Below are 27827 nucleotides of genomic sequence, written 5' to 3' on the forward strand. Positions count from 1 at the left end.
AGGGGTCTCCAGTGAGGACTTTTATATGGAAACCGGCTTCTATTTAGGTGTTAGTCATGGGAAGGAAAACCGGAAAACGCGGTCAAGCGCAAAACCAGGGATTATCTACCAGTATTTAGTGGTGTACCCATTCTGCCCCTGGTGGAACGGTTTTGAAAGAAATCGAAGAATTGCGATCATCATACTTTGAGTTAATTTTTTCCCGACTGCTTCAATCACGAGATAAAATCGGAATGAAAGATTGAATGCCAATATACAAGTTCAAATAAGACATAAAAACAGCCAAATCTTAAACATTTATTTGAGTCTGTGTATCGGATCAGCCTTAAATGCAAATTCTAAAAATTTTCTGTAAAAAAGCAATTTTCTAGAAAAAGAATAAATATTGTTTCTCGAAATTGAAATTGGAGATTTTTAAAAGGCAAAATTATTGAAATGTATTATATCAAAACAAATCGTGTAAAAAAAAAGAACTGGGTTTTTTCCAGGCCGTATTAAATCAAAATCGTATTTTAAAAATCCATTTAAAACAATTGGATGTATATAAAACATGCTACACAGTAAAGGCGAGTAAAAACAAATCATTCTGGTATAAGAACTTTGATTAATTAAAAACACTATTGCTATCCATAGGACGGAAATCGTGAAAAAACTAAGTGTTCGCTGTGCGTTTACGTTATATTTTGTATAGATGGCCAGATAGCCGAGTCATTAAAGGCTTGCCGGTTTCTGACCTTAAACCATTCCTGAAAAATTTCTTCTATTCCAGATATGTCGGGTACCGTCTTTTACCGCCGACCGTTCAATTGTCCTGTAAAAAAAGCCTTCAGAAAGGAAAGAGTTAAAAATTTATAAAAAATCATACTTTTTACATTTATACAATTTACGTTAATAAAAATATTTTTATTTAAAAATATATATGTGATACGGAATTTAAAAAAAAATTGATTAATGAAGATATTTTCTTTATTCGTTTGTCTTCTGCAGAGGGCGCAACGTAAGAAACGGGGAGAAATCGTTTGGTTGTTGATTTAATTAGTTAAAAGTTTTTAATAATAGTAATAATTGTTTATCTTTTTATTCGTTAAAAAATCAACATGAGTGGTGGAGTTTATGGTGGAGGTAAGTAAAATTATTATTATTATTATAACTAGAACAAATCCAACATAAACTGTCATCTTAGAAAGAAGCAACTGGGTGAATATCATATTTAATTTTTGTCTTTTTTATTAAATCAATACAAATTAAACGAAATATATGTTTCACTTTATACTAAATTGAGAAAAGAATTAACATCCCAAATTCTTCTATATTCTAACAAATCAACTGTACAGAAAACAACTGAAATTGTATTGGAGTTGAAAGCTGCAAAAACAAACTTTCAAAGGAGAAACAGATACTTTTCATCAAGGAGAGAAACAAAACATATACAATTGAAGCTGATGGCTAGATGGTTGATGTGGTAAAGCCACTAGCCAGCTGCTCTGGGAATCCAGGCTTCAGGCCAAATCAGCTTTGAAATTTTTCATGGGTGAAGTGACTGGGATACATCTGTCGCCTCTGGATGGATATGATTATAAAAGCTGTCTTAGTGCTGCAGAGCAGAGACCAAAAAAAAAAATGTAATTGAAACCTGTTCCATTTTAAGATTCATTTTTACATGCAAATGAAAATGGATTTAAAGCAATTTTATCTTTTTTCTTTCCATTTATGTTAGCCTAATGCATCATGTTGGTTTAAAAAATTGATCTTGCTTTTTTGTCTAACAGCAAAAAAAGACAAAAAAAAGCAAGATCAGTTTTTAACATGTCTAATTTTAATGTCTAACATATGCTGTTCAATACTAAACATAATTCCATTTTTATTCATCTATTTTATATGAACATAACCATCTTGGCATTCTTAATTTTTGTCAATAATTGTTACATCTCCAATATCTTTCAAATCATTTCATTTCATATTCTTTGTTAAATTTTTTCAAAAAAAGAAAATATTAATTTATATTTTATAGGTATTAACTAATTATTAACTGAAATTGTTTATTATAACATGTACACCTTATGTTGCTGAGAACTTACTTTACTGCTTTAAACAAACATTTGTTTAAAGCAGTAAAGTAAATTCTTGTTTGCTTATACCACCTTTAACAACAGTTAGCATAATTGAAGTAAGGAATGCCAATAATTGAAACATTATATTTCAAGCAAATAACAATTAAAATTAATAATGTTTAAAGCACTGGTTAACACTGATGATGATGATAAAGATTGCAGATTATTAGTCATATGTAGAGAATTTGAACTTGCATGAATGTCATTTTGTTACCATATCATCATCACTGTCTCTAGCACCATATTTGTGCTATGCTGTTCATAGAAGTGTATATAGTTTGGTTTGTATCTGAACATTTATTTTGTGTAGAAGATAGCAAAACATGCATTTTTACCAGGTTATTTAGCAACTCTTGCTGCTCAAGATGCTGACTGGTACAAAAGTAAAATTTTAATGTGTGGTGGAGTTGATCTGTATGAAGATGACTCAAATTCATTTGTAGAGGATCATAGTTCATGACTGAAGGTAAAATATGGTAACACCTTGTCTTAATAACTCAGTTTTTAACTCTTCATCACACTAAAGTGTACAAATCACTTGAAGCTCATAATTTTATAACAAGTGGTTGGTCCAATTCAGAGATTGTTATATCATTATATAGTACTCACTAAAAATGTATGTTTTATTGACCATTGCACAACATCACTCTTCTAAGTGAAGTGTAGTAATTTTTTTGTTTGTAATTGTCAGATTTGTTTTATTCTGTTTTAAAAATTTTTTATACCATATCACTTCATTAGGTTAACCACTCAAAGTTTACTCCTTCCCCCATGTAAAATTTGGTAACTCTGTCATATATCAGGTGGCATTATAATGGAATGGAGACATTACAAATATGGTGCCAACCAAAATATGTGTGTGCAATTATGTACATTTGGCACTCTAATACATTTGCATCAAATTCAAATCACATGCAAATTGTCTATTGAAACTGATAATGTAAAAAGAAAAAGAACTTGAAAAAGTCTATTTACCAGGAGTTATTTGTCACTCATCAGATAAGGGTTTATGATGCACCCATCATATTCAAAACAAATTTTTTTTTTTTTTGTTTTTTTCTTTTTTAAGGAAGGGGGAAAAAATTATTATTTTGAATCTGATGGGTGCATCATAAATTATTTGATATTCCAAAATAGAACATTATTTTATATTAGGGTTGATGGTAAATTTGAAGTAGGTATATAAATCAGGCCAAAAAGATTTGTTTGTTCCATCAATAAACATTTTACTGGAAAAAGGAAAAGGTTATAGTTTTTTGATATTTGCAAGTGGTTCCAGTTTAGTTTTACATTTTCTTGTTCATCAGCCATTAATTAATGAAAAGTTCATACACTTATGTTTTCATATATACCTCCAATGTTTTGATTCTTTAATAAAGTTGTGTAAAATTATTTTATCTAGTCTAATATAGTTATTTTTATTTTTTACTGTATGTACGGTATGTATTTTAGTGATGTATAGCCTATTGTTATATGCAGGACTATGGTGTTTGAGTATGTAAAAGTTATCAGCTCCGACTTCAACCTTGATATAAAATGTAGGTTATAATTTTAAAATTAGTGTAATAATTCATATGATGATGAAATGTCATATAGTGCCATTTAAAAACTGAGGAGTTGGAGCTGATGTTTTTGTGTACTGACTCCAGTCTTGGTTGTATGTTGTATGATCTTACTTGCAATTTTTTTTACTTGTGGAAATTAATAATAATAATTATTGCAGGATTAATAGAAAACAGTATTAAATAGTATTACAAATTATTAAATAATGATTTATAATTTACTTAATATATGTAACATTTAAAATCTCATTATGAAGATCTTTTTCTTGTCAATACTATCTATTATTCCTAATTCTATGACAACAAATAACAAGTTAATGGTTGAGTCAGTCAGTTTCTTATCATTGTCAGTAAATCACTTTATTTTTTATATTTCTTTAATAACACTGTGTTTATCCTCTAGTATAACTATCTAATATTTATACAAACAATTTAAATTTAACATATTAATTGCCTAATTATTTTGCAATTCTCTATAATTGCAAAATTCTTCAGTTTTTTCCATAAGATTATATTTTGTCTAGACTATATTTTTGTCTTATTATGTCATAAGCAACTGATCCTAACTTTCAAATAACTTTGAAGTCATCTTTCTAAATATGGAAAATTAAACTATTTTGTACATTGTTTAGACAATATGTGTGTATAAAGTTAGTGTCTCTTATCTTCCTTTTTGAACATGAGAGAACAGTATTTTTAACTATTCTGTTTGTTGATCATTTTGTAGCATTTGGACTATTTCCACACATTCAGTAGCTATAAAATGAGTAATTAGATAAATTATTGATTTAATTTTATTTTAGTCATTCACTGCATTAGCCAATTGTTGAATGAGAGTCTGAATTAGATGAGAATTTTTTGATGAAAGTTTTTAAGGCAATAGCTAGCTATTGGGAATATATTTTATGGAGCCAATGATATAGTGAAAAATTATTCTTTCTAGAATAGATATTAGGTTATATTGTATTATCACTTTTTTTAACTTGGCATATCTTTTACATATTTTTTGTCTTTTTAAAATAACCTTAGGAATCATATTTGTTTTTATTATTTTTCTCTCTATTCTCACAAGATAATTGCAATTATATGTTGTACCACTTTGGTCATTACATAAAAAACTGATGGAATCAGGTTAAAAAGTAAAGCTCAGCAAAAACATTTAAATAACTTTTGAAAGTTGTGGCATAAGTATACTTGAAGTAGATTTGACAGTAAGACTCAACATGTGACTCATATTATAGATACTACAACTACAGGAAGTTTTGGATATAGCAATGTTACCATGATAATAAACTGGAAAAATAAACATCATCACAGAAAAAGGCTTTGAGCTTTATTTTATGCTTCAAACTTCCTTCATTGATACTGTTCAAATATATTCTAATGTTCAGCCAAATTAATGTAGGTAATTAATAACTTTAAGGCACAAAGTTATTGCACCTACCTAAGGTGTGTCCAGGTGTTGTGGCAGTCTAAATTTTTCTCAGGGTCCCGGAGAATAAATATGAAAAATTTGGTGCAGATTGACCAAAAAGCTTAGAACAGAGAGAGACAAACATTCTTTCATTTATATAGACAAAATCTAGATCTATATACAGTGGTAGATAAGAGGTCTCAAAACACTTTAAGTCAAATTTGACATAATTTCAATACTTTCCCTTGTTATGTTTACATAACAGCTGGGAAAGTAAAATGGGACATTATTTTATAAATATTCTATTTTTAAATCATTAGGCTTGTATTAATTAATAACTTATATTAATATTTTAAATTTTATCCATAATTGCAGTTATTTTGTGAGAATAGAGAGAAAAATAATAAAAACAAATATGATTCCTAAGGTTATTTTAAGTCAAAAACTAACCTAGAAAGTACATTTGTACCTAGGAGATATTGATATCTACTATAGAACATTACTGCACTCTAAGATAAATAATGGGAATTAGAAATAGTAGATCTTTTATAATTTTTTAATTTTTATGACTTTTCAAATATAAAAATTTAATATACCATATTTACTCGCATATAAGACGAGGTTTTTATTCATTTATCACAGCTACAAATTCCTAGGTCGTCCTATACAAGCAAAACATTCTTTGCGTTTTTGAAAATAATTTTTGTGTACCGTGTATTTGCATTTTTTACTGGATACTTACTCTCTTGTATTTAAAAACATAAGTATTTTATCTAGGTTGTTTGAATTGTTCTTGTATATTGTCAGGAGTAAAGATGAATAGCAGTAGTAAAAGCAAAGCTTTTGAATTGAATTCCAGATTGAAATTCCCACGTGAAAATGGATGATTATTCGGAAGTCATAATTCAGAGAAACTCGTAAGTGTAATTGACAGAGAATGGATTAGACTGTTAAGAATTGGCAAAAAAGGTTCCCAATTGTTCAACTTTACATGAATAAATTATATTGTCGATTTTACAAGATTTTTTTAAAGTTTTTAAAATGCTAGTAATTTTTGCAGGACAATGTGTGCATTTACATTCATTTGATATTTTACATGTGATTAAATGAAATAAAATTAGAATTGTATTAATAAATCTAATTTTTCTTTATTTTGATCTTTGAAGTTACACCTCGTCCTATATGCAAGGTTATCTTATATTCAAGTAAATACGGTATATGACATTTGATATAGTTTATCAATCATATTAATGTTATACAAGTACTGTACATTAAACTGCAGAAGGTAAATATGCATGGTCATTCCTCAACAGTTTTTGAGGTTTCGAAAAGAAGGTTATTTTATGTATATTAGTAAAATTGAGGAACTGGTTAATAATTCCTGTGCTTTTTTGATTAAAATAAGCTTCTAAGAGTGAACAAAATCGTGCTGCGCACACTAACATCCATACACACACAAATTATTCCCTGAATTGTTTTGCATTTCTCAATGTTTCAAGGTCCTCTGAGTTCAAAAATGTAAAAATATGAGGGATCATTTTTGACCAGTCACCATATTATCTCTCTGTTATATATAACAGCTGGAAAAGTAAAAATGAGCTGTCTAATAAAGATATTGTGATTAGTAAACAAATTTAATTATTTATGCATTACATAGACTAAATATACAAATGACATCACTACACTTTGATGCTTAATAACTTGCTAATTAAGCCTCACAAGTTTGTTATTAGATAAAACATCCCTTGAACATTTCCAAAACACACTATACAGTATATGTAATGATATGATATTACAGTGATGAGAACTATTTCACACTAAGAGTCTGGAAGTGATAAGTTTTAGTATGCATATTAAGTTAAATAAAATTTATTTTTCAGATGAAGTTGGAGCACTTGTTTTTGACATTGGGAATTATTCCATACGAGCTGGATATGCAGGAGAAGATTCTCCAAAAGTAAAGAATTTTATTTTATTCTTAGGTTAAAATTAATGTGTTAAACTGTGATTAATATATTTTCATAAATCAAGGCTGAAATTCCAAGTATGATTGGCGTATCAGAAGAAATGATTATGGAACCAATGGAAATTGATGGTAATAATACTCAAAAGGAAATGATAACTAAAAAGAAGTACTTTATTGATACAACAAGCATTCATGTTGCTAGAAAAGGAATGGAAATAACAACATTTCTTAAAGATGGAATGAGTGAGTGATAAATTTTGATAATCATTTGATAGCTGTTTATAAATAAATTTGGGGCTTGTTTATAATATAATAATAGTAATAAACTGGTAGTATTAAACAACATTAATAAATAAGACGACAGTTAATGGAAAGTTTGGTTTTATTAACTTTTATATTAAAAGGTTATGTGAAACAATTAATTGATTACTTATTATAATTAGTATTATTAATCAATAGTAATTAATTCAGTAATGTTTGTTTACTGTTTGTATGCAGTACTATCTGTAACAATAGCTGGTATATAATTGAAGTAAAAAATTCCAGTAATTTAAACTGTTGTACTGTAGACAGATAACAAAGTTTTATAAGTATATTTTAACTTTGTTTTGTGACATGCTAATTCGATAATGTTAGAGGACTGATATTACAATAAGCAAATTTTTCTGTGTGTGTGTGTATATATATATATATAATAATAATAGAGAATACTAAAGTATAGGTGCTCTCCTATATATGAACAGGTTAGGTTCCTGAATTTTAAGTCAAAAACTAACCTAGAAAGTACATTTGTACACAGAATAACTATGTATTGTTAGTGTTTGATCCTTCAATGTATTTAATATCAATAGAATACATTATACTCATTTATCTGCTTGCTACTGCTTAGTACTAGGTGTTTCAAATGCAGTTTTTTCACCTAATGCATTTAGTTCTATAATATTAAGTTTAGTTTCCAAAGTAATTGAGTGACATTTGCATTTATCTCCAATGCTTGATTTACTATTACATTTTGGATACATTTTTTGAAGCACTAATTGTAAAAGTTGATAATTGTAAAAAGTTTAAATTGCAAACAATAGCAAAATTGTTACTCCAACATTGACTTTGTTACACCTCACCAGAGGTGATGAAACATCATTTGTGCAAATGGAAATGACAATATGCAATAAAAATAATTTCACAGTAATTATTTATTAAAAATTTATTATTTATTACTGGTCAAAGACTGACTTCAATGCCAACCCACAACTGGCAAAAGAACTTCAGAATTCAAACAAAATTTAAATTTTAGACATATAATCAAATTGTCTGTTAGTGTGAATGTTTGTAAGTAGGGAACCACTGTATTATTATTAACCATATATCTGTCGTTTAAAATATTATTTTAAATAACAAAAATAACTAGCTAAAACTTAATATCTTATTTCTCTTTGTAAACAGATTTTCAAAAATTAAATTATTACTTAGTACAATTTATTTTCAGTCTGGCATAAAATAAGATTTTAAAAACTTTATAAATATATTTTCCTAATTTATATACAAAAAAAAAAATTTCATTTTTCTCACAGAAAATTGATTAAATTTTTAAGTAAAACATATTGGTTTTCTTTGTTTCACTGTTTGTATGTAATAAAAGTTTATATAAAATATCAAGATCTTATAAAATACTGATCTTATAACACCATTATTTCTAATGCAAATTGATAAAATTCCAGTATATTAGTAAATATTTTTGAGGAAAAAGTTAGATTTCCTTTACAAATCAAATAAGTTTGAAAAGTTATCTAATAAACCATATAATAAACAAATTCAAAATTTTTGGTAAAATTTCCTTTATTTCAAAGTTCAGCTATTCATTTTGCAGCAGACTGTATTGAAAGTATCTGTTTGAGAGACATTGAGTATACTGGCTCCAATTATGAACTTTATTACCTTCAACAATTATTGATGGTTTTGAATAGACACAAGACAAATTACCAGATTCTATGATATTTTGCCAATTGAGCTAATTTTGATAATTGTGACAATTTTTATGTAAAATATTGCACTTTTCTTTATTTGTTTATTGAAAACTTTTATTTCTGACTCTATTTTCTGTCTACAGATTTCTCACATTAAAAGCTGAAGTGTTAAGCTTTACTTTTGTTTCTAATAAACCATCACATTTTTTAAATGTTTTGATAAATGTATGTGTTAGCTTTAGCTGATTTCTGACAACACTACCATGAGTATAACAGCTTGCAGTTCCATTATAAACCTTTTATAATGAAAATGTGAAGAAATTAAACAAGTGTCATACATTTTTATTTTTTTCTCTATTAGAAAAGTTTATTTCTAAATCAATTTTATACTTGTGAAGTTGTAACTGACCATTCGTTGTTGTTCTCCATGTATAGAAGTCTTCTTTAAATAAACATTCAACATATTATCCTGTGAAATTCATTAATTAGATATACAAACATCTTGACACCCGATATATAATCATATTTAAGTTGTTGAATTGTTAAACACAGACAAATAATTATCAGAACTTTCCTACATCATAACTTTTCCATTCTTAGATAGTTTTGAAGTAGACAAATAAAGATAAATTATAAGCTCCATATAAATTCATAAAATATTTAAGAGATTAATTATGATTGAATTGTTGCTTTTTATTTCATATATAATTGATAATCATATTATGGAAAATGCAAATTAATGGAACTTCATGAAATATTCAATTTTGTAGTTTATTTAAGAATAAAATTTAGAAGTTCAAAGGTTTTAACATTTTAAGAAATGCATACTTTATCTTTAAATTAAATAGTTTAATGATGATTAAAGGAAATTTTAGAATAAAAATTAATGTTAAGTAATTTTCACATTTCTAAGTATTTAAATATTTTTGAATATTGTAAAAAAGTCCATGTAATGTCAGAAATTTATTTTTAAAAATTATGATACATTGGCCTATGGTTAGTAGATTGTATATTTTATTTACATACATTTTCAATAATTTTTATTATGTTAATATTTTTAGTTGAAGATTGGGATCTGTTTGAAAAAGTTCAAGATTACATATACAATAAGCATATTAAATCTGAACCTCATCTCCATCCTGTGCTTATGTCTGAAGCTTCAGTAAGTACTTTTATTCTACATAGTAATTTTTTCATATATATTTTGGTATTTGTTTTATAAATTATTTGTTTGTAAAACATTACAGTGGAATACCAGAGCTAAAAGAGAGAAACTTACAGAATTGATGTTTGAGAAATATAATATACCAGCTTTCTTTCTTGTTAAAAATGCAGTTTTGGCAGCTTTTGCTAATGGACGTTCAACTGGAATTATTGTAGATAGTGGAGCAAGTCAAACTTCTGCAGTGCCAATTCATGATGGTTATGTGCTTACTCAAGGTAATGCATTCCCTTATTTCTGTTATTTTTGTGTTCAAATGTATTATGATTGTTGTGTAAGTTCAATTTGAATTCTATATTACAAGAATAATTATTATTCTTACTATATAATAAGAATTATTATTATTATATATTAAGAAATGATATGTGGACTATTTATTNTGCAACTAGAAGAAAAGAAAGATGGCGGAGAAGAAATCTTCGTATCCTTCCTCCGATACGGGAGGAGTGAAACCTATGAGCATCGAAGGCTATTTTAACACAGAAAGAAGAAGATTAGTTGAAAATTATACGGACGAGGAACGCGAGTGGAGAAAGAAATGGCTGAAAGATCAGGAATTGTCTGCAAACGAACCTCGTCGTGTACACGAGTTGGAACTTGAACTCAGGAATCCCATTCGTCGTTTTTATCGCAAACCCTGGGATATGATTTACGAAAAACTTGTTCCCGTCACGGTAATATGACATTTAACTTGTTTATTTGCAATCAAACACAATTAAACAACATTTAAACATATATTCCCGTAATAGAAATTTTTTCCGTTTCTTCTTATATTTCCCCACTGGTTATGTCTATAACGATATATTGCATTCGTAATTAATGAAACGTTGATTTTGGAGTATATTCGCAGATGTGAATGACACTGCTGAAACCTTAACAGAGCTCTAGACCGTGTCCATAGGAGCAAAAAGGTCAAAGGAACCATACCTCTACATGCATCCTGGTACTTCGCGATACAGTCCTCGAAATCAGCCCACTTCTGGGGTGCAATTGGGAGTCACACTGCATGCTCCACTATAAGACAGCTTGAGTAGCCCACTTGACTGTGGAGTACTTGATGTTATATAGTTTTGGGGGTGTGGGGCTTGCCCCACCCAGACGCTGAGGTGTGAGCGATAGCCAGCACCTAGGCGCACGTCTGTGTGCAAAGTGTGTAGAATGGGCAGTAGATTTATACCTGTTAAAAACTCGGAGATGAATATCGTGCCAAGGGTCGACGGTTCTTGGGTTCTTGCAAAATGCCTCGTTTGGAGAAAGTGACTGAAAGTGCCGCCATAGGGACTACCTAGATGCACATTTATCCTTGAGGTTATATAGTTTTATCCACAGAATTTTTTTTCCGGCCCTTTTTGAATTTAGGAAATTCAAAATGTCAAGATTTGCAAAAATCTTGGAGGGTCAAATTTGACACAATTTCAATACTTTCCCCATTGTGTATACATAGTAGTTGGGAAAGTAAAATGAAAAAGATTTCTGTGTGTGTGTGTTGCATCTATTTCATTTAGTATCTTGGGATTGGGTAATGATGAAGAAACAAAATTTGGCATGGTAACTTGTGAATAAGGGGGATTGATGCTATTAAATTTTGGTGTTTGAAGGTGGGGATATGGGGAGGTTATGTATCATATCTTGAATGAGGTTAGATTTAATGAAAATTTTACTCTTTATTAGTATTTACAATTTTTTTTTTTTTTTTTTACCGTACTGTACTATTCTTTAGTACATGGAAAACTACTANTCCTGTTGATGGCTGCATAGACAGCCAAAAAAGTTAGAAAAATTAAACATTTTTACTGGAACAGGCTGGATATCTTTTAAATTTACATTTTTTATGTTTATTGTACATACGTTGTTGTTAATTTTTGTAACTGACAATCAATGAGATGGATAAGCTAGATAATCCTTAGCAAGATTAGCAATATTCGGTTCAAAATTTGTAAGTTTTAGTCTTTTCATCGACCCCCCCCAATAATGTTATATCGACTCCTAGGGGTTGATATAGACCATTTTGGCTATATTTATAGACCCTGGTTTATTTTGAAAGTGGTGTAAGTACATTTTTTCTTCTTTCAAGATACTTAAACATTTGCATTTTAGTTGATTCAAAAATATAAATAAAGTGTACTAAGTTTTACAATGTTTCTATGACTTTAGAAATATGTAAGTTGATTGCATAAAGACTTCTATGTGAATTTAACTAAACTAATATATTCTTTCTGGGCCATAAATGGACTTACACCACTTTCATAGTTATTGAACTGTAAAATTCATTAAATTTCTATTATGTAAAAACTCAGTTTCATTTGAAACACATTGTTTTATTCTGATTTTGTTTATATATAATAACAAAAAATAAAATAGCATTGTTTATTCTGAACATTAAAAATATTTTCTTATTGTTAAACTAGTTTCTGAAAAATTTATCATTATTATGAGCTTACCATTAGACACTGCTTTTTATTTAGGTTCATTACATTGATTTTTTTCATTTTATCAAATTGTACATTTTTTGGTAAAATTGTAAGAGGCTGTCCATAAATGATGTCCATACTGGAAGGAAGGGGGGTATTAACTCTCTCCCTTAAGACAAGTTGGACAAGGGGGTTTAGAATTTAGTGGATGTCCATTTATTTCATTAAATTTTATACAGTTTATGCATTTTATTATATTTATTTCAAAGTTTCTTGTATGTTTCATTTTTACTTGCGGTATCTATATTCATAAAGTGATGAAGGTTTTAATGGAGGTTGAGTTATGTTGGACATCCAAGGAGGAAGGGTTACAAAAACTTGAACAAACTGGGACAAAAGGAGGTGAGTAAAAATTTCAAGAAAAATGCAGATGTAATTTATGGTCAGTCCAAGTGCTTAATTAGACTGCAGAAAATGGTCTTACACCACTTTCATAAAAATGTATGGTTATTTCAAAATACTAAGTGTGAATTGTTTATAAATAAAAAGTTCACACTAAATTCTATTTTATATTATGTGATTTCTCAATTTTTTCCAAAAAATGGACTTACACCACTTTCAAAATAAATGGTCCATACAGTAATAAGAAATATTAAGAAATAAGTTCAATAATATATAATAATAATTATTCTTGTAATATATAGGGTGTCTCAAAAGTCACTATCTATTTGGAAAAATAATTGGAATTATGAAAAACTAGTTTAAACAAGAAAAGAAGAAATATATTTATTTCAAAGTTTATGCTGCAAAAAATTAGTGCTCTGTGTGATGACAGTCAATGTCTGTGCAGAACTCAAAGCAATAAGCTGCATCCTGAACACACTTTCCAGCTTAATAATTCATGATTAGCTTTGTCTGAATTCACCCAATTCATAAATAACATTTCTTATGCAATTTCCTCTCAGAATTGTGTCTAATTTTCTCATATTTCAACCTTTTATTTTGCATGTTACCACAAATACTCATTCTTCCATGCTCATCATCAGTGACATGGATCTGAATGAAAAATCTAACAAAATTATAATTATTAAATTTAGAAAGAGATGATGTCTAATGTCTGCCTCTAGTACCAAATTACTTAGCATTTAATTAATAATAGTAGTGGTAATATAGCCTAATATAATTCAACAGTCATTTGGCTTTAATGTATAATTATCGGGTTTTGATATTTAGGTTATATTAACAATTACACAAAATTTGATGGAAACCAATTAACATTTTGTAAATACACAAATTTATAAACTAAAGATAAATATCTTTACGATGATAGAATTTATTAAAAAACATGTAATGTCATTGAAAGAGCGAGAGTAACTTTTGAGACACCTTGTATAATTCAAAATTGGCATTAGCAATTTTATACAGCTACAGCTTTTCAATTAATTTTTTTTTTACCCTGAAGAAGATAAGATAATACGAAAGTTTATTACAAATACTTTAGTGTTTCTTTAATGAATTTGCATTCTTTTATGTTTTAAAAACTTTTTTGTTTTAGAAATAGTGAATCTAGCTGTCTATTCTGTAAGAAGAATTTTATATATATAAATGTTTTAATTTTAATATTACTTATAAATTTTAAATTGTATGCTGAATATTTTAGAAATTCAACCTAAAATCTAAATCTATTTTGAAAATTAAAATTGCTTAAAATTAACATGTTTGAGTGATATTTAAAAATATCAATTATTATTATTTCTAAAATTATTGATAGCTATAGTAAAATCACCATTAGCTGGTGACTTCATTACTATGCAATGCAAACAATTTTTGGAAGAAAGTCAGATTGAAGTAATTCCACCTTACATGATTTCATCAAAAGTGAGTTTTATTTCCTAAACATTGTTAGTTATTATATATCTTTATTATATATAACTTTGTTTTAGTATGTAATTAAATCTTACAATTTAATATAAATGATTTGTAATAGTCTTTAAATTTTAGAATAAAATCTTACACAATTGTGATTGTTTTGTGTAAAGTAGATTGAGCTATTTAATAAAGGAAACAATGCCCCTTTAACAGTTTGTAATAGTTGGGAGAAATGCAAATGTTTTTGATTAGTCAATGGACCATCTTCGGAGTAGGTCTACATCATCTCTAGTTTCACATATTCCAAAACTCTATAACCTCTTTTCAGATGTATTACCTGTAATAACAGGAAATGTATGACACTTTGGTGCAATCCAACTATTAGTTACTACACAATCATAAAGACTCCCTGGATGATGAAGAGGTGAAATATATGTTATTCCAGCCAAAAATGAAAAAAATTGGCATCAATACAGCATGTGCTTGTTTTTCATGTAGGTCTCTCAACCAGAGCTCATTGAACTCAAGGACATCATCAATAGTAGAGGAACCATATTTTTTTTATCTTTATTCACTAAACATTCTGGAACTGAATTAGATTAACAGACATCCAAAGTCATCAAAAAATATCCTTCACCTCTTTCACACTAATTAATAGAAAGCTGTGAAATCTTAAAGAACATCTTTATTAACATGGACCTGTTTAAGAAAGACTTACCTACCCTCCTGTCTGGCATTTTCTCCTTAATCTTTCACATCATGTGCTGATGTAATAGTCTACTATTACTAGTTTGTTTACCTATTATATCTTTCTAATCACATGGTTTTTTTTTTCTTTCATCCTGAATAAATACCTTTAACTGGGTTGAAAACACATATTTTTCCAAATTGTTACCTATTGTTAAAGATGTATTATTTGCTTTATTTTATCTTTATGTTAAATATAGGAATTATTTTTTCTTGAATGATATTATAAAGATATTTTTATAATTTCATAAAGGAAGTTGTTAAAGAATCTGAAACTGCTAAATGGCTTAGAAAGAATAATATACCAGAAGTGACTAAATCATGGCATAATTATATGGTGAAGGTAAGATTATAAAAATAAAAATTTTTATATTAATAAAATGTTATAGCTCATTGACATTGCTATTTTAGGAAGTAATACAAGATTTTCAAAGTTCAATTTTACAAGTTTATGATTCTCCATATGAAAAAGAGTATGTTTTTATTTTTTAGCATACTATAATAATATATCATTTATTCTTTTTTCAAATTAAATTAACAATGAAAGTGTGGTTTTATTTTTTATCTACTTAATAGGTCTGTTGATAATATGCCAACAGTTCATTATGAATTTCCAAATGGTTACAATCAAGATTTTGGTTCTGAGAGGTTTTTAATACCTGAAGCTCTGTTTGATCCTACAAATATAAAGGTAAAAGATAAATTACAATCAAATTAAAAATGTGATAATTCTTATTCTAAATTTTTAAACTTTGTTAGGGTGTGCCTGGCACAACCATGATGGGAGCAGCTCAAGTAGTTACAACAAGTGTAGGAATGTGTGACATAGATGTTAGACCAGTGAGTTAAATAATCTAACATTAAAAAATTTATTTTTAATGGTTTAAATGGCCACAATTAAATTTTCATTTATAGTGAATGACATTTCATTAAGCATGATAAATTATTTTAATAAAAATGAGCCATAATATCCTTCATAAAATTCCTATTATTATAATAAATTAATTTAAAAAGAATTTATAAAATATATAAGAATACAATCTAAGTATTAAGTGCTGTTATTATTTTAAATAGAGTTTATATGGAAGTGTCATTGTGACTGGTGGAAATACTTTGATACAAGGATTCACTGAAAGATTAAATAGAGATCTTTCAAATAAAACTCCACCAGTAAGTCCAAAGTAATCTTATTTAATTCTCATAATCGTATTTTTTTAAGTATTAAATAAATGAAACAATTGCAGAGCATGAGGCTAAAAGTTATAAGTGCTAATGGCACTGCAGAAAGAAGGTTTGGAGCATGGATTGGCGGTTCCATATTGGCCTCATTGGTAAGAATTTTAATGGATCATTAAAATTAATTTTATTCATTCAAAAGTAGCATAAACTAGAATTAAAAAATATTCACTTTCATTATAAAGTATTTTACAGTTAAAAGTTGTAAATGTCTTAAATTTATATTTTCTGTATAAAAATAAATTATTGCATAGAAAATTAAGAATATATGAATGAAAATTTATTGTTTTTCAGGGAACTTTTCAGCAAATGTGGATTTCAAAACAAGAATATGATGAGGGCGGTAAAACTCAAGTAGAAAGAAAATGTCCTTGAAATGTGCTGTTTATACATTTAATATTATTGTCACTTCAAAGTCATTATCATTGTCATCATCATCATCACCATTATCATAATCATGACATCATTAAATCCTCTATTTCATTTCATCTCATAATTTTAAAAATTTCATTATGAGAATAAGGAAAGTGGAATATTGTATAACAATTTTTTTATGTTTGAATAAAATGATAAAACTGAATTTTTGTTTTTGTATAAACAGTTTTATGCTATAAATTATTATGTATAATTAAAACTAGTTGATTATCTATACCAATAAGTCAATGATTTTGTTGCAGAGTGTATTTTACATAATTCTAAAAGAAGCTTCCAAAACTTCAAAATAATACATCAAAAAAATCACAGAAGTCATATTTTATTAGAGGATTATATATTAATAAACATTCAGACCTGAGTTCTTTACTCAACTTTAGGAATATAAAGTTAATATAAACTTTAAAATATCACAGCAGAGTTGAAAAAGTTCAAAGAATTTTTAAAATTGTTTTAAGCTTTATGATTTTATTCTTGTTCTATTTGATTGACGAAAACACCTTATAAAGTTTTATCTTTTTGAGTCTTGTAGTATTTTAGTGTTTTTGAAGCATTCCTGAAGATGAATGAAGAACTTAAAATTTAGGCTGAATGTACAGTGCATTTCAGAAAGACTTATATCTCTAGTCTTAATAGATATAGAAGCTTATATCTCTAGTCTTAATAGATATAGAAGCTTATATCTCTAGTCTTAATAGATATAGAAGTTTGATATCTCGAAATAATATTTTTCAAGATATCAAACTGTGTTTCTAATTTTGTAACTTTAAAATTTCAAGTGGTAACTTGTAGCATGTTTTTTTTTTTTAAGAATTTTTAATGCTGAATTTAATATTGCAGTTAGATTATCTAATTGAAATGTCAAATTTAACATTAAAAATATATTAATAAAAGGACTAAGAATAAAGAATGGCTAAAGTTAGTCCATTGGGAATTTTTTTTTGTAAATTTCTAAGTTCATTAAAAATATATTTTGTATCTATCTATTAAATTACTTTTATTTGTAAATTCTATAAATGATTTTTTGTAAATATTTTCTGTCAGTTGTTTTAAAATTTGTTCTACAGTAATTTAAGTCTTTATTATTTTATTTGAATATATTTTTATAATTAAAACTAGTTTATTTTAATTATTCATAATGATAATATATTAGAATATTTTATCAAGCTATTAGAACTTCTAAAATATGTAAAAAACAAACTTTATCAAACTTTATATATTTCCTTCATGATTTTTTAAAACATATATAAAGTCTGATTGTATATATTTGTGTATATGTTACTGTGAATGTCCGAAATGGGAGGAATGTCAACATTCTCTGGTAAATGTCAACATTCACACATTTGTATGTGTTGACATTCACCGGCAAATGTCCACATTCACAAATATTGGTCTTTCACAGTAACATACTTATATATACAATAGAATCCCAATTAATCAAGATCCATTTAACCATTATTAGAGGCAAATTGTGGAAGAGTACTGTGTTTATAAACACATGGTAATATAATTCAGCACAATTCATTTCCCAAATCTTGGTTGGGTAGCGAAGATTTATCAAATATCAAACTCCTATGTATTTATTGAAAAAGATTAGAAAAGGACTCTAGAAGTTTCAAAAATAAATTATTCTGAGTACTTTTCACAAACAATATTAATTTTGAAGGATTAGAGAAATTTGTAATCTTATATTTGCTTTAATAAAAATATAGCTGTAAATAAAATTAAGGTTTATTTTATTATATAATTTAAAAGTCATTACAGTTAATAAATAGGTTTAACTTAGCATATATTGTACATGTTAGTGCATTCAAATCCAGTTCATTTAATAAATTATGAAACATTCTGTATTATCTGAGTTTGATTATCTTCATGTATTTTTGAGTACAAAAATAAAACATTCATATAACTCATTGTGTCTCTCTCACATCTCTGGGAGCAGCCATTTGAAAGCAAGATGATTATCAGCATGCAGTTAAGAAGTTACCATCTCAATCTCCTCATTACCTTGTATAATTATGTATATATAAGATTTATATGTATATATATATATATCTTGTGTTATCATGTACTAATTCAAGGACATTCAACCAATAACTATAATGTAAGTACAGTAATTGAATCTGTTTTCTGCCAATTAACACAATTGGATATAAATTAACAGACTTAAATTCACAAAAAAAGCAGCATTGTAAACTAGATGAATAACAAAACTGTATAATTAATTAAGAAAAAGTAGTGTAAATATTTTAGGATTAATTATACTCTTGTTCTTATTTGTAACATTGTTTCTGTGCATTTAAGTCCATTAATTACAGTATGTAAGTTGTGACATGCAGGCTTTACATCACTGTAATAATTGAAAAAGAACAATATAGTTTTATAGTGAATTGTATATTAAATCCTTTACCGAATAAATAGCACATCAAATTGTGTGACCTAGAATTAGGAAATCAAATGTATATTATTTTTGAGAATGTTTAAAAAATAATTGAAAACAATTTCTTATCTTTTATTAAATGCTTAACCATTAATACTTGAATAAATATATCAATTTTGAGTTTGATCATAAGAATAATATATAGTTGAGTCCACTTATAGGAAACTCCGATATTAAAAACACCTGCTCAGTAGAAACCAATTATCACCCTGCAGTGAGAAGAGTTTTTTTTTTTTTTTACTTTGTGAAAAGTGTAGAAGAAAGTTTGTGGTTCATGTATCATTTCAAAAGATGATACAGTAGAGCGTCGATTTTCCTAAAGTCAATCATCCGAAAGTTTCCAGTCAGCAAATTTAAATTTTCGCCAGTGCTGTGGCGCTTCAATCTTTGGCTATGTCTTGGGTTACTCAAATATTTTACGTTTTTGATACTAAATTAACATCTGAAGTATAATTTTTTATTATTTTTATATTTTTCAATATATTTATTTTGTTCGTACAAAATAAAAAATAATTTTTAACGATATATAATAGATATATTTAACGATAATAGTCTTTGTTAGAATTAACATCGACGAAAATTCAACGCGAAGCGACACGCAACGGAGAAAAATTTCGACATCGGATACGTTAAACTATTTTTTCGTACGTAAATCAGTTATCCGAAATATCAGTTATCCGGACAACCCCAGTCCCCAATTGATTCGGAAAATCGACGCTCTACTGTATTCATATTTGATTTAATTTCTAAAATTTATTCCTTTTATTTTATTATTTAGGTAATTTTATCTATATCTATTAAATCGAATAAGTTGTGCAGATAACAACAATTTTAAGTAATTTTTTTCCACCAAGTTTTACATTTTTTTTTTCGATTTTTTAAAAAGTTTTTAAAACGAATATTTTATATAATTTTTAGATAAAATGTTTGATATACTGTATAAAATCGCCGACTCCCTCCCAGGACTGGTTTTGTAATAATTCTCAAGTTCCGAAGATAAGTTCAAACCCGAAATGCATGCACACAAAGGATTAGAGAAATTTAAATGTCTGTAATCCTTTTTTTAAATTATGTAAAATTTTAATATTACGTGGAAGCTTGAAAGCTACTATATAAAATTAGGTCTCTTTTATTTTTAAAATAATGCACTTGGATGTAATAATCCCCTGCTTCGACAGGTTATGGAATGTTCTTTCGATAGAGTTAAATTTCTTGTGTTTTACTCTTGTTGTCATTATTAAATATAGACACACGTCATTATGTAAATATTCTAGTTTATACCATCGAATTGGATTATGATTGTTTCGAGTGAAAATCACACTCGGACTCAGCTGCTAAACGTGCATTGAATTCGCAATACAGCAATGTTTTATTTTAATGAAATGCATTTTTTAAATATTAAATTATTTTTATACAAATTTTATCTACAGTATATTAATATTCAAATTTTACTTCTTTTATATAAAAATTTTTGTTGTATATTTTAAACCCCAGATGTCGCGACACGAAGAACGCTTTCAATATGGCGGCTTCTATGCGGGATGGAAACTGATTTATTTAAAGAGGAATTTAAATATTTTAAGAGTAGGAACTCTCCTATTGACTATTCTAAAGTATTAGATTTTGAGGATGTCGATAGATTTCCGTTTATAATTAAGTATGATGATGTATCAATGAGAAATTTACTCGATAAATCCGAAAGTGTTTTCGAAAAATCGGGAGCATGCCAAACATGTGATAAATTCGGTTTGAAATCACATGATAAATGGAAAATATACGGTCATTCGGAATTAAATGGATTATTTATTATTACAAATCCTTTCACTCCATCGGGCCAATCATTTTGGATACGAAAATGTTTAGAGACTTATCCATATAAACCTAATATTACTAATTTAGAGAAACTTGGTAAAGAAAATGAATACAAAGATTCAGAATATTTAAAAAACTTAAGATGGACGACAATTGGTTATCATCATAACTGGGATACTAAAGTTTATAATAAAGCAAATAGATCACCTTTCCCGGAATGTTTGTACTATTTGATTTATCACATCAGTAGCGTGATAGGAAACAATACTTTCGATCCACAAGCGGCAATTATTAATTATTATCACCTTAATTCTACTTTGAGTGGACATACGGATCACTCCGAACAAGATCTGACATCTCCAATTTACTCGATTAGTTTAGGACAAGATGCTATTTTCCTCATTGGTGGGCGTACAAAAGCTGTTAGACCTTTTTCTATATTTCTTCGAAGTGGAGATGTAATTGTCATGAGTGGTGAAAGCAGACTGAGTTATCATGGTGTTCCAAGAATTTTACAGACTAAGGAAGAAAGATGGACATTTGAAGCCGATACTGAACAGGAATGTTATGGTTCTTATATTAAGAATTCGAGGATAAATATAAATGTTAGACAAGTATTTGCAAAAGAAAAAGAGATGAATGAATAAATTTAATGGGTTTAATATGTTTGCAGTTTGATTTATATGATATTATCTGGTTAAATTTATTATTTTAATTGGTATCCAAGATGAATAATGTAATCTTGTTTTTGTTAACATATAGCAAAATTATGCATTCATAGTTTATAGTATTTTACTACATAACTGTAATAGAAACAAAGATTTTGATTTATCATACAAAATACCGTATTAAATTTTAAAAAACTGTGTTCATTGGTTTGATGAACATAATTTCATAGCATAAAGTATGGTTTGATATCCATATCACAACCGTCATTAAGTTATCATGGTTTATTCTTACAAGTTTTACATGTATAAAGTAAATGTTAAATACATCTATTATTTTAATTAAAAATCTAAGAATAAATCTATTTTAATTCTATTTCTACTGTCAGATAGGAATTGTAGAAGACAGTTTGGTGTTTTCCCTTTCATTACAATACATTAATCTAGTTAAAAGTGAGGCAATAGATGAATGTAAAATTTTAGAAATAAATGAAATTTAAAAAAATAATGAGAATCAGACATACGCATTAATCCTGCTTCTGTTATCGTAGAGCAAAATATTCTGTGTTCATTGCGAAATTTGACATTTTACTACAAGATAACAGAAACAAAATCTAGTGATAATATCTTATTTGAAAGTAAAATTTATTTAAATTCATGATATATAATATTATATAACAAGTGATTGATCAGTTTAATAAAACGATTTTGATATTTAATTATATGTTTGATCAAATAAATTTATTAATTTTATGGAAACAGCAATATTTGAAGATATTTGGAATCGTAAACAGTATAACTATATAATACAAGTTTGACAAATTGCTGTTTTCATGATTCAGGAGGTCAAGTATAGAATTCTATCAACGAACTTATATGGCATTCCCTATTTATGAAATTTGAACCAGTTTTTTCTTTTGTTTTATGTTGGACGACTCTTGAACTACTTATTCAAATTTGTGGAAAAACAAAACAGTTTTCCGGGAACCCTGGCGTGACCCGTTGCGAAGCGATCGTTTTGTCGACCATTCACCTTCATCAGTGCATAAAACTCTGATCTGTCCACTCATGTATACAGATATTTCCGTCCCATTAACAAAAAAAAGAAGTTTCCCGTTTATAACTAAATTTATTAATTTAATATTTGTATCAAAAGTTCAACAAAAGTCTTTGCTGTTCATGTAATATGATATCTGTTGCAGCGTGCTTCTTTAGAATAAATTTTAAAATCTGATTTAGTACTTACCAAATTCATTTAATTAATAAAGTGTTTAATGAGTAAAATGGATTCTTATATTTGTGGAAAATAGAATTAATTACAGTTCTTGGCAGGAAACATGTAACATGTACCATTAAAATATATACGATTAGGCTATATCGATACAATTTTACCTTATTTACAATATTTGAAATCTAAATACCATTTCAATATGAAAATTATGTCCAAAATGCAAGAGACTTTTCTTTACGGTGAATTTTTATAGATAATATCGTACAAGAAATGTTATACCATGTTTCTAAGCGTGCATCTAGTTTTCTTTTATGAACAAAGGTCACTTTCCCAAAAATACAGGACGATACCGGACTTCCCAACTGTCATATAAATGCCTTCCTGTCAAGCCTTGTGTTAGGGTGGAGGCAAAATAAACGGAAGTTATTCGGACGTGTGAAGTGATGCAGTAGATGTTTCCTGCGCTGACGTCATTATTGATCAAATAATATCGATGCGAAAGAGTGGATCATATCAGAAAAAACGTTTCATCATGAAGCACTATAGTTGGCATTATGCTCTTGTAGTATGCATCAATTTGGTGCTAGTGGCAATTATTGAAGCTGGTGTAGTTAAAAGAAGCCCAGAGGTAAGAATAAAATTAAATGATTTTATTTATTCTGCACTTTAATTTACGTATTTCTGATTTAATTGTAGGAACACGTACCTCACAATAGCCAACCAGGATTTAATGAAGAGTTATATCGAGAAGAATTTCCTCCATTGAGAGGTATTGATCCTGTTCTTCCTCCTCATTTGCATTATCTCGAAGATCAAACTTTTAAAGAACGACGTTTGATCGATGATATGGATGACAAGTTCTTTGCAATGGATCCTGTTACTGAAGTAAGGAGAAACATGCCTCTAAGTACTTCGAACCTCGCTGCCAATGATACCATTGAATCAATTACAGAGGCATTCACGTCGACTACAGAAAATATCTTTATTAATAACAGATCTTCATCTCAATTAACTTCACTTTCGGAAGATAAAACAGAAAAAAATTTGTATTCTACACCATCAAGCGAACACAAAACAAGAAACTCTAGAGAAAACTCTCCACATCTCCTATTTCCTTCTTATCAGAACGATACTTACGAACAACAGGAAAAAGTACAAGAACTAATGGAAGAAACTAGAACCGGGACTAAATTGGGCAGGCGGGCTAATTCCAATATCTATTTGGATCCATTCAATCAAAATAAGTTGGAAAAACCTACTAGTTCGGCCGAATCTTTTAGTTCCACTTCGTCTACGGTTGAAAATTCGACATCAGATGCTCAAGAAGATGTTGTGAATAGTTTTATGAACCGGATCCAAGACCACTGGGTGAGATTTGTCCAGCAAATGAAACATTCCGTGATGGACGTTTGGCAGACAATAAATAACAGGATCATGAATTCGCTGGAGAATTTCTCTATTACAAATAGCAAGTAGTTTCATATTATTTTAAGGTCAGAAGTTCAATGTAATTGTAATCATATAAGTGTCTTAAATATAATAATTGTTCTTTGTCTCCCAATAAAAATATAAAGTTTAAAACTTTACTATTTCTTTTATATACAAAGTACTCATCTATCTGAAAATTGGTAAATTTATCTTTGTTTCTTAATCCTACAATACAAATTTTAGTTAGTAAATTAGTCTATTATCAATAATATAATACATAAACTTTGAATAAAGACGTTCTGAGCCACTTATAATACTGCATATAAAAACGATGTACTTATTATTAAGAATCGATATCTACTGTTAATATTTTTCAAAAATTTAACTAAAAATTAATTACAGTAGAGCATCGATTATCCGACTCAATTGGGGACTGGGGTTGGTCAGATAACCGAAAAGTATGAAAAAATCCATTATTAGTGTAGTATATTATTATATCCCATGTAATTAGTATATTAGTATATCGCTATTAACCTACAGCNTAGAAATTCAACCTAAAATCTAAATCTATTTTGAAAATTAAAATTGCTTAAAATTAACATGTTTGAGTGATATTTAAAAATATCAATTATTATTATTTCTAAAATTATTGATAGCTATAGTAAAATCACCATTAGCTGGTGACTTCATTACTATGCAATGCAAACAATTTTTGGAAGAAAGTCAGATTGAAGTAATTCCACCTTACATGATTTCATCAAAAGTGAGTTTTATTTCCTAAACATTGTTAGTTATTATATATCTTTATTATATATAACTTTGTTTTAGTATGTAATTAAATCTTACAATTTAATATAAATGATTTGTAATAGTCTTTAAATTTTAGAATAAAATCTTACACAATTGTGATTGTTTTGTGTAAAGTAGATTGAGCTATTTAATAAAGGAAACAATGCCCCTTTAACAGTTTGTAATAGTTGGGAGAAATGCAAATGTTTTTGATTAGTCAATGGACCATCTTCGGAGTAGGTCTACATCATCTCTAGTTTCACATATTCCAAAACTCTATAACCTCTTTTCAGATGTATTACCTGTAATAACAGGAAATGTATGACACTTTGGTGCAATCCAACTATTAGTTACTACACAATCATAAAGACTCCCTGGATGATGAAGAGGTGAAATATATGTTATTCCAGCCAAAAATGAAAAAAATTGGCATCAATACAGCATGTGCTTGTTTTTCATGTAGGTCTCTCAACCAGAGCTCATTGAACTCAAGGACATCATCAATAGTAGAGGAACCATATTTTTTTTATCTTTATTCACTAAACATTCTGGAACTGAATTAGATTAACAGACATCCAAAGTCATCAAAAAATATCCTTCACCTCTTTCACACTAATTAATAGAAAGCTGTGAAATCTTAAAGAACATCTTTATTAACATGGACCTGTTTAAGAAAGACTTACCTACCCTCCTGTCTGGCATTTTCTCCTTAATCTTTCACATCATGTGCTGATGTAATAGTCTACTATTACTAGTTTGTTTACCTATTATATCTTTCTAATCACATGGTTTTTTTTTTCTTTCATCCTGAATAAATACCTTTAACTGGGTTGAAAACACATATTTTTCCAAATTGTTACCTATTGTTAAAGATGTATTATTTGCTTTATTTTATCTTTATGTTAAATATAGGAATTATTTTTTCTTGAATGATATTATAAAGATATTTTTATAATTTCATAAAGGAAGTTGTTAAAGAATCTGAAACTGCTAAATGGCTTAGAAAGAATAATATACCAGAAGTGACTAAATCATGGCATAATTATATGGTGAAGGTAAGATTATAAAAATAAAAATTTTTATATTAATAAAATGTTATAGCTCATTGACATTGCTATTTTAGGAAGTAATACAAGATTTTCAAAGTTCAATTTTACAAGTTTATGATTCTCCATATGAAAAAGAGTATGTTTTTATTTTTTAGCATACTATAATAATATATCATTTATTCTTTTTTCAAATTAAATTAACAATGAAAGTGTGGTTTTATTTTTTATCTACTTAATAGGTCTGTTGATAATATGCCAACAGTTCATTATGAATTTCCAAATGGTTACAATCAAGATTTTGGTTCTGAGAGGTTTTTAATACCTGAAGCTCTGTTTGATCCTACAAATATAAAGGTAAAAGATAAATTACAATCAAATTAAAAATGTGATAATTCTTATTCTAAATTTTTAAACTTTGTTAGGGTGTGCCTGGCACAACCATGATGGGAGCAGCTCAAGTAGTTACAACAAGTGTAGGAATGTGTGACATAGATGTTAGACCAGTGAGTTAAATAATCTAACATTAAAAAATTTATTTTTAATGGTTTAAATGGCCACAATTAAATTTTCATTTATAGTGAATGACATTTCATTAAGCATGATAAATTATTTTAATAAAAATGAGCCATAATATCCTTCATAAAATTCCTATTATTATAATAAATTAATTTAAAAAGAATTTATAAAATATATAAGAATACAATCTAAGTATTAAGTGCTGTTATTATTTTAAATAGAGTTTATATGGAAGTGTCATTGTGACTGGTGGAAATACTTTGATACAAGGATTCACTGAAAGATTAAATAGAGATCTTTCAAATAAAACTCCACCAGTAAGTCCAAAGTAATCTTATTTAATTCTCATAATCGTATTTTTTTAAGTATTAAATAAATGAAACAATTGCAGAGCATGAGGCTAAAAGTTATAAGTGCTAATGGCACTGCAGAAAGAAGGTTTGGAGCATGGATTGGCGGTTCCATATTGGCCTCATTGGTAAGAATTTTAATGGATCATTAAAATTAATTTTATTCATTCAAAAGTAGCATAAACTAGAATTAAAAAATATTCACTTTCATTATAAAGTATTTTACAGTTAAAAGTTGTAAATGTCTTAAATTTATATTTTCTGTATAAAAATAAATTATTGCATAGAAAATTAAGAATATATGAATGAAAATTTATTGTTTTTCAGGGAACTTTTCAGCAAATGTGGATTTCAAAACAAGAATATGATGAGGGCGGTAAAACTCAAGTAGAAAGAAAATGTCCTTGAAATGTGCTGTTTATACATTTAATATTATTGTCACTTCAAAGTCATTATCATTGTCATCATCATCATCACCATTATCATAATCATGACATCATTAAATCCTCTATTTCATTTCATCTCATAATTTTAAAAATTTCATTATGAGAATAAGGAAAGTGGAATATTGTATAACAATTTTTTTATGTTTGAATAAAATGATAAAACTGAA

The 27827-nt window shown here is 27.7% G+C and overlaps 2 protein-coding genes across 2 annotated transcripts; both read left to right on the forward strand.

Annotated features, from left to right (window-relative positions):
- Positions 1 to 987: 987 nt before the first annotated feature.
- Positions 988 to 27827, forward strand: LOC111636227. Its single transcript, XM_023381438.1, has 24 exons — positions 988 to 1122; positions 6968 to 7044; positions 7119 to 7296; positions 10079 to 10179; positions 10265 to 10457; positions 14422 to 14528; positions 15520 to 15609; positions 15678 to 15739; positions 15843 to 15957; positions 16026 to 16106; positions 16341 to 16436; positions 16511 to 16597; positions 16797 to 16869; positions 20869 to 21800; positions 23621 to 23710; positions 23779 to 24450; positions 25145 to 25273; positions 26265 to 26354; positions 26423 to 26484; positions 26588 to 26702; positions 26771 to 26851; positions 27086 to 27181; positions 27256 to 27342; positions 27542 to 27827. The coding sequence occupies exons 1-24, from the start codon at positions 1098 to 1100 to the stop codon at positions 27620 to 27622; spliced, it is 3720 nt and encodes a 1239-aa protein (XP_023237206.1). The 5' UTR covers positions 988 to 1097; the 3' UTR covers positions 27623 to 27827.
- Positions 20891 to 22547, forward strand: LOC111636230 (nucleic acid dioxygenase ALKBH1-like). The gene has a single exon (XM_023381442.1). The coding sequence runs from the start codon at positions 20916 to 20918 to the stop codon at positions 21831 to 21833; it is 918 nt and encodes a 305-aa protein (XP_023237210.1). The 5' UTR covers positions 20891 to 20915; the 3' UTR covers positions 21834 to 22547.

This window comes from Centruroides sculpturatus, unplaced genomic scaffold, assembly GCF_000671375.1.
Source record: "Centruroides sculpturatus isolate CEXI.00-Female unplaced genomic scaffold, Cexi_2.0 scaffold477, whole genome shotgun sequence".
NCBI classification, from domain to species: domain Eukaryota; kingdom Metazoa; phylum Arthropoda; class Arachnida; order Scorpiones; family Buthidae; genus Centruroides; species Centruroides sculpturatus.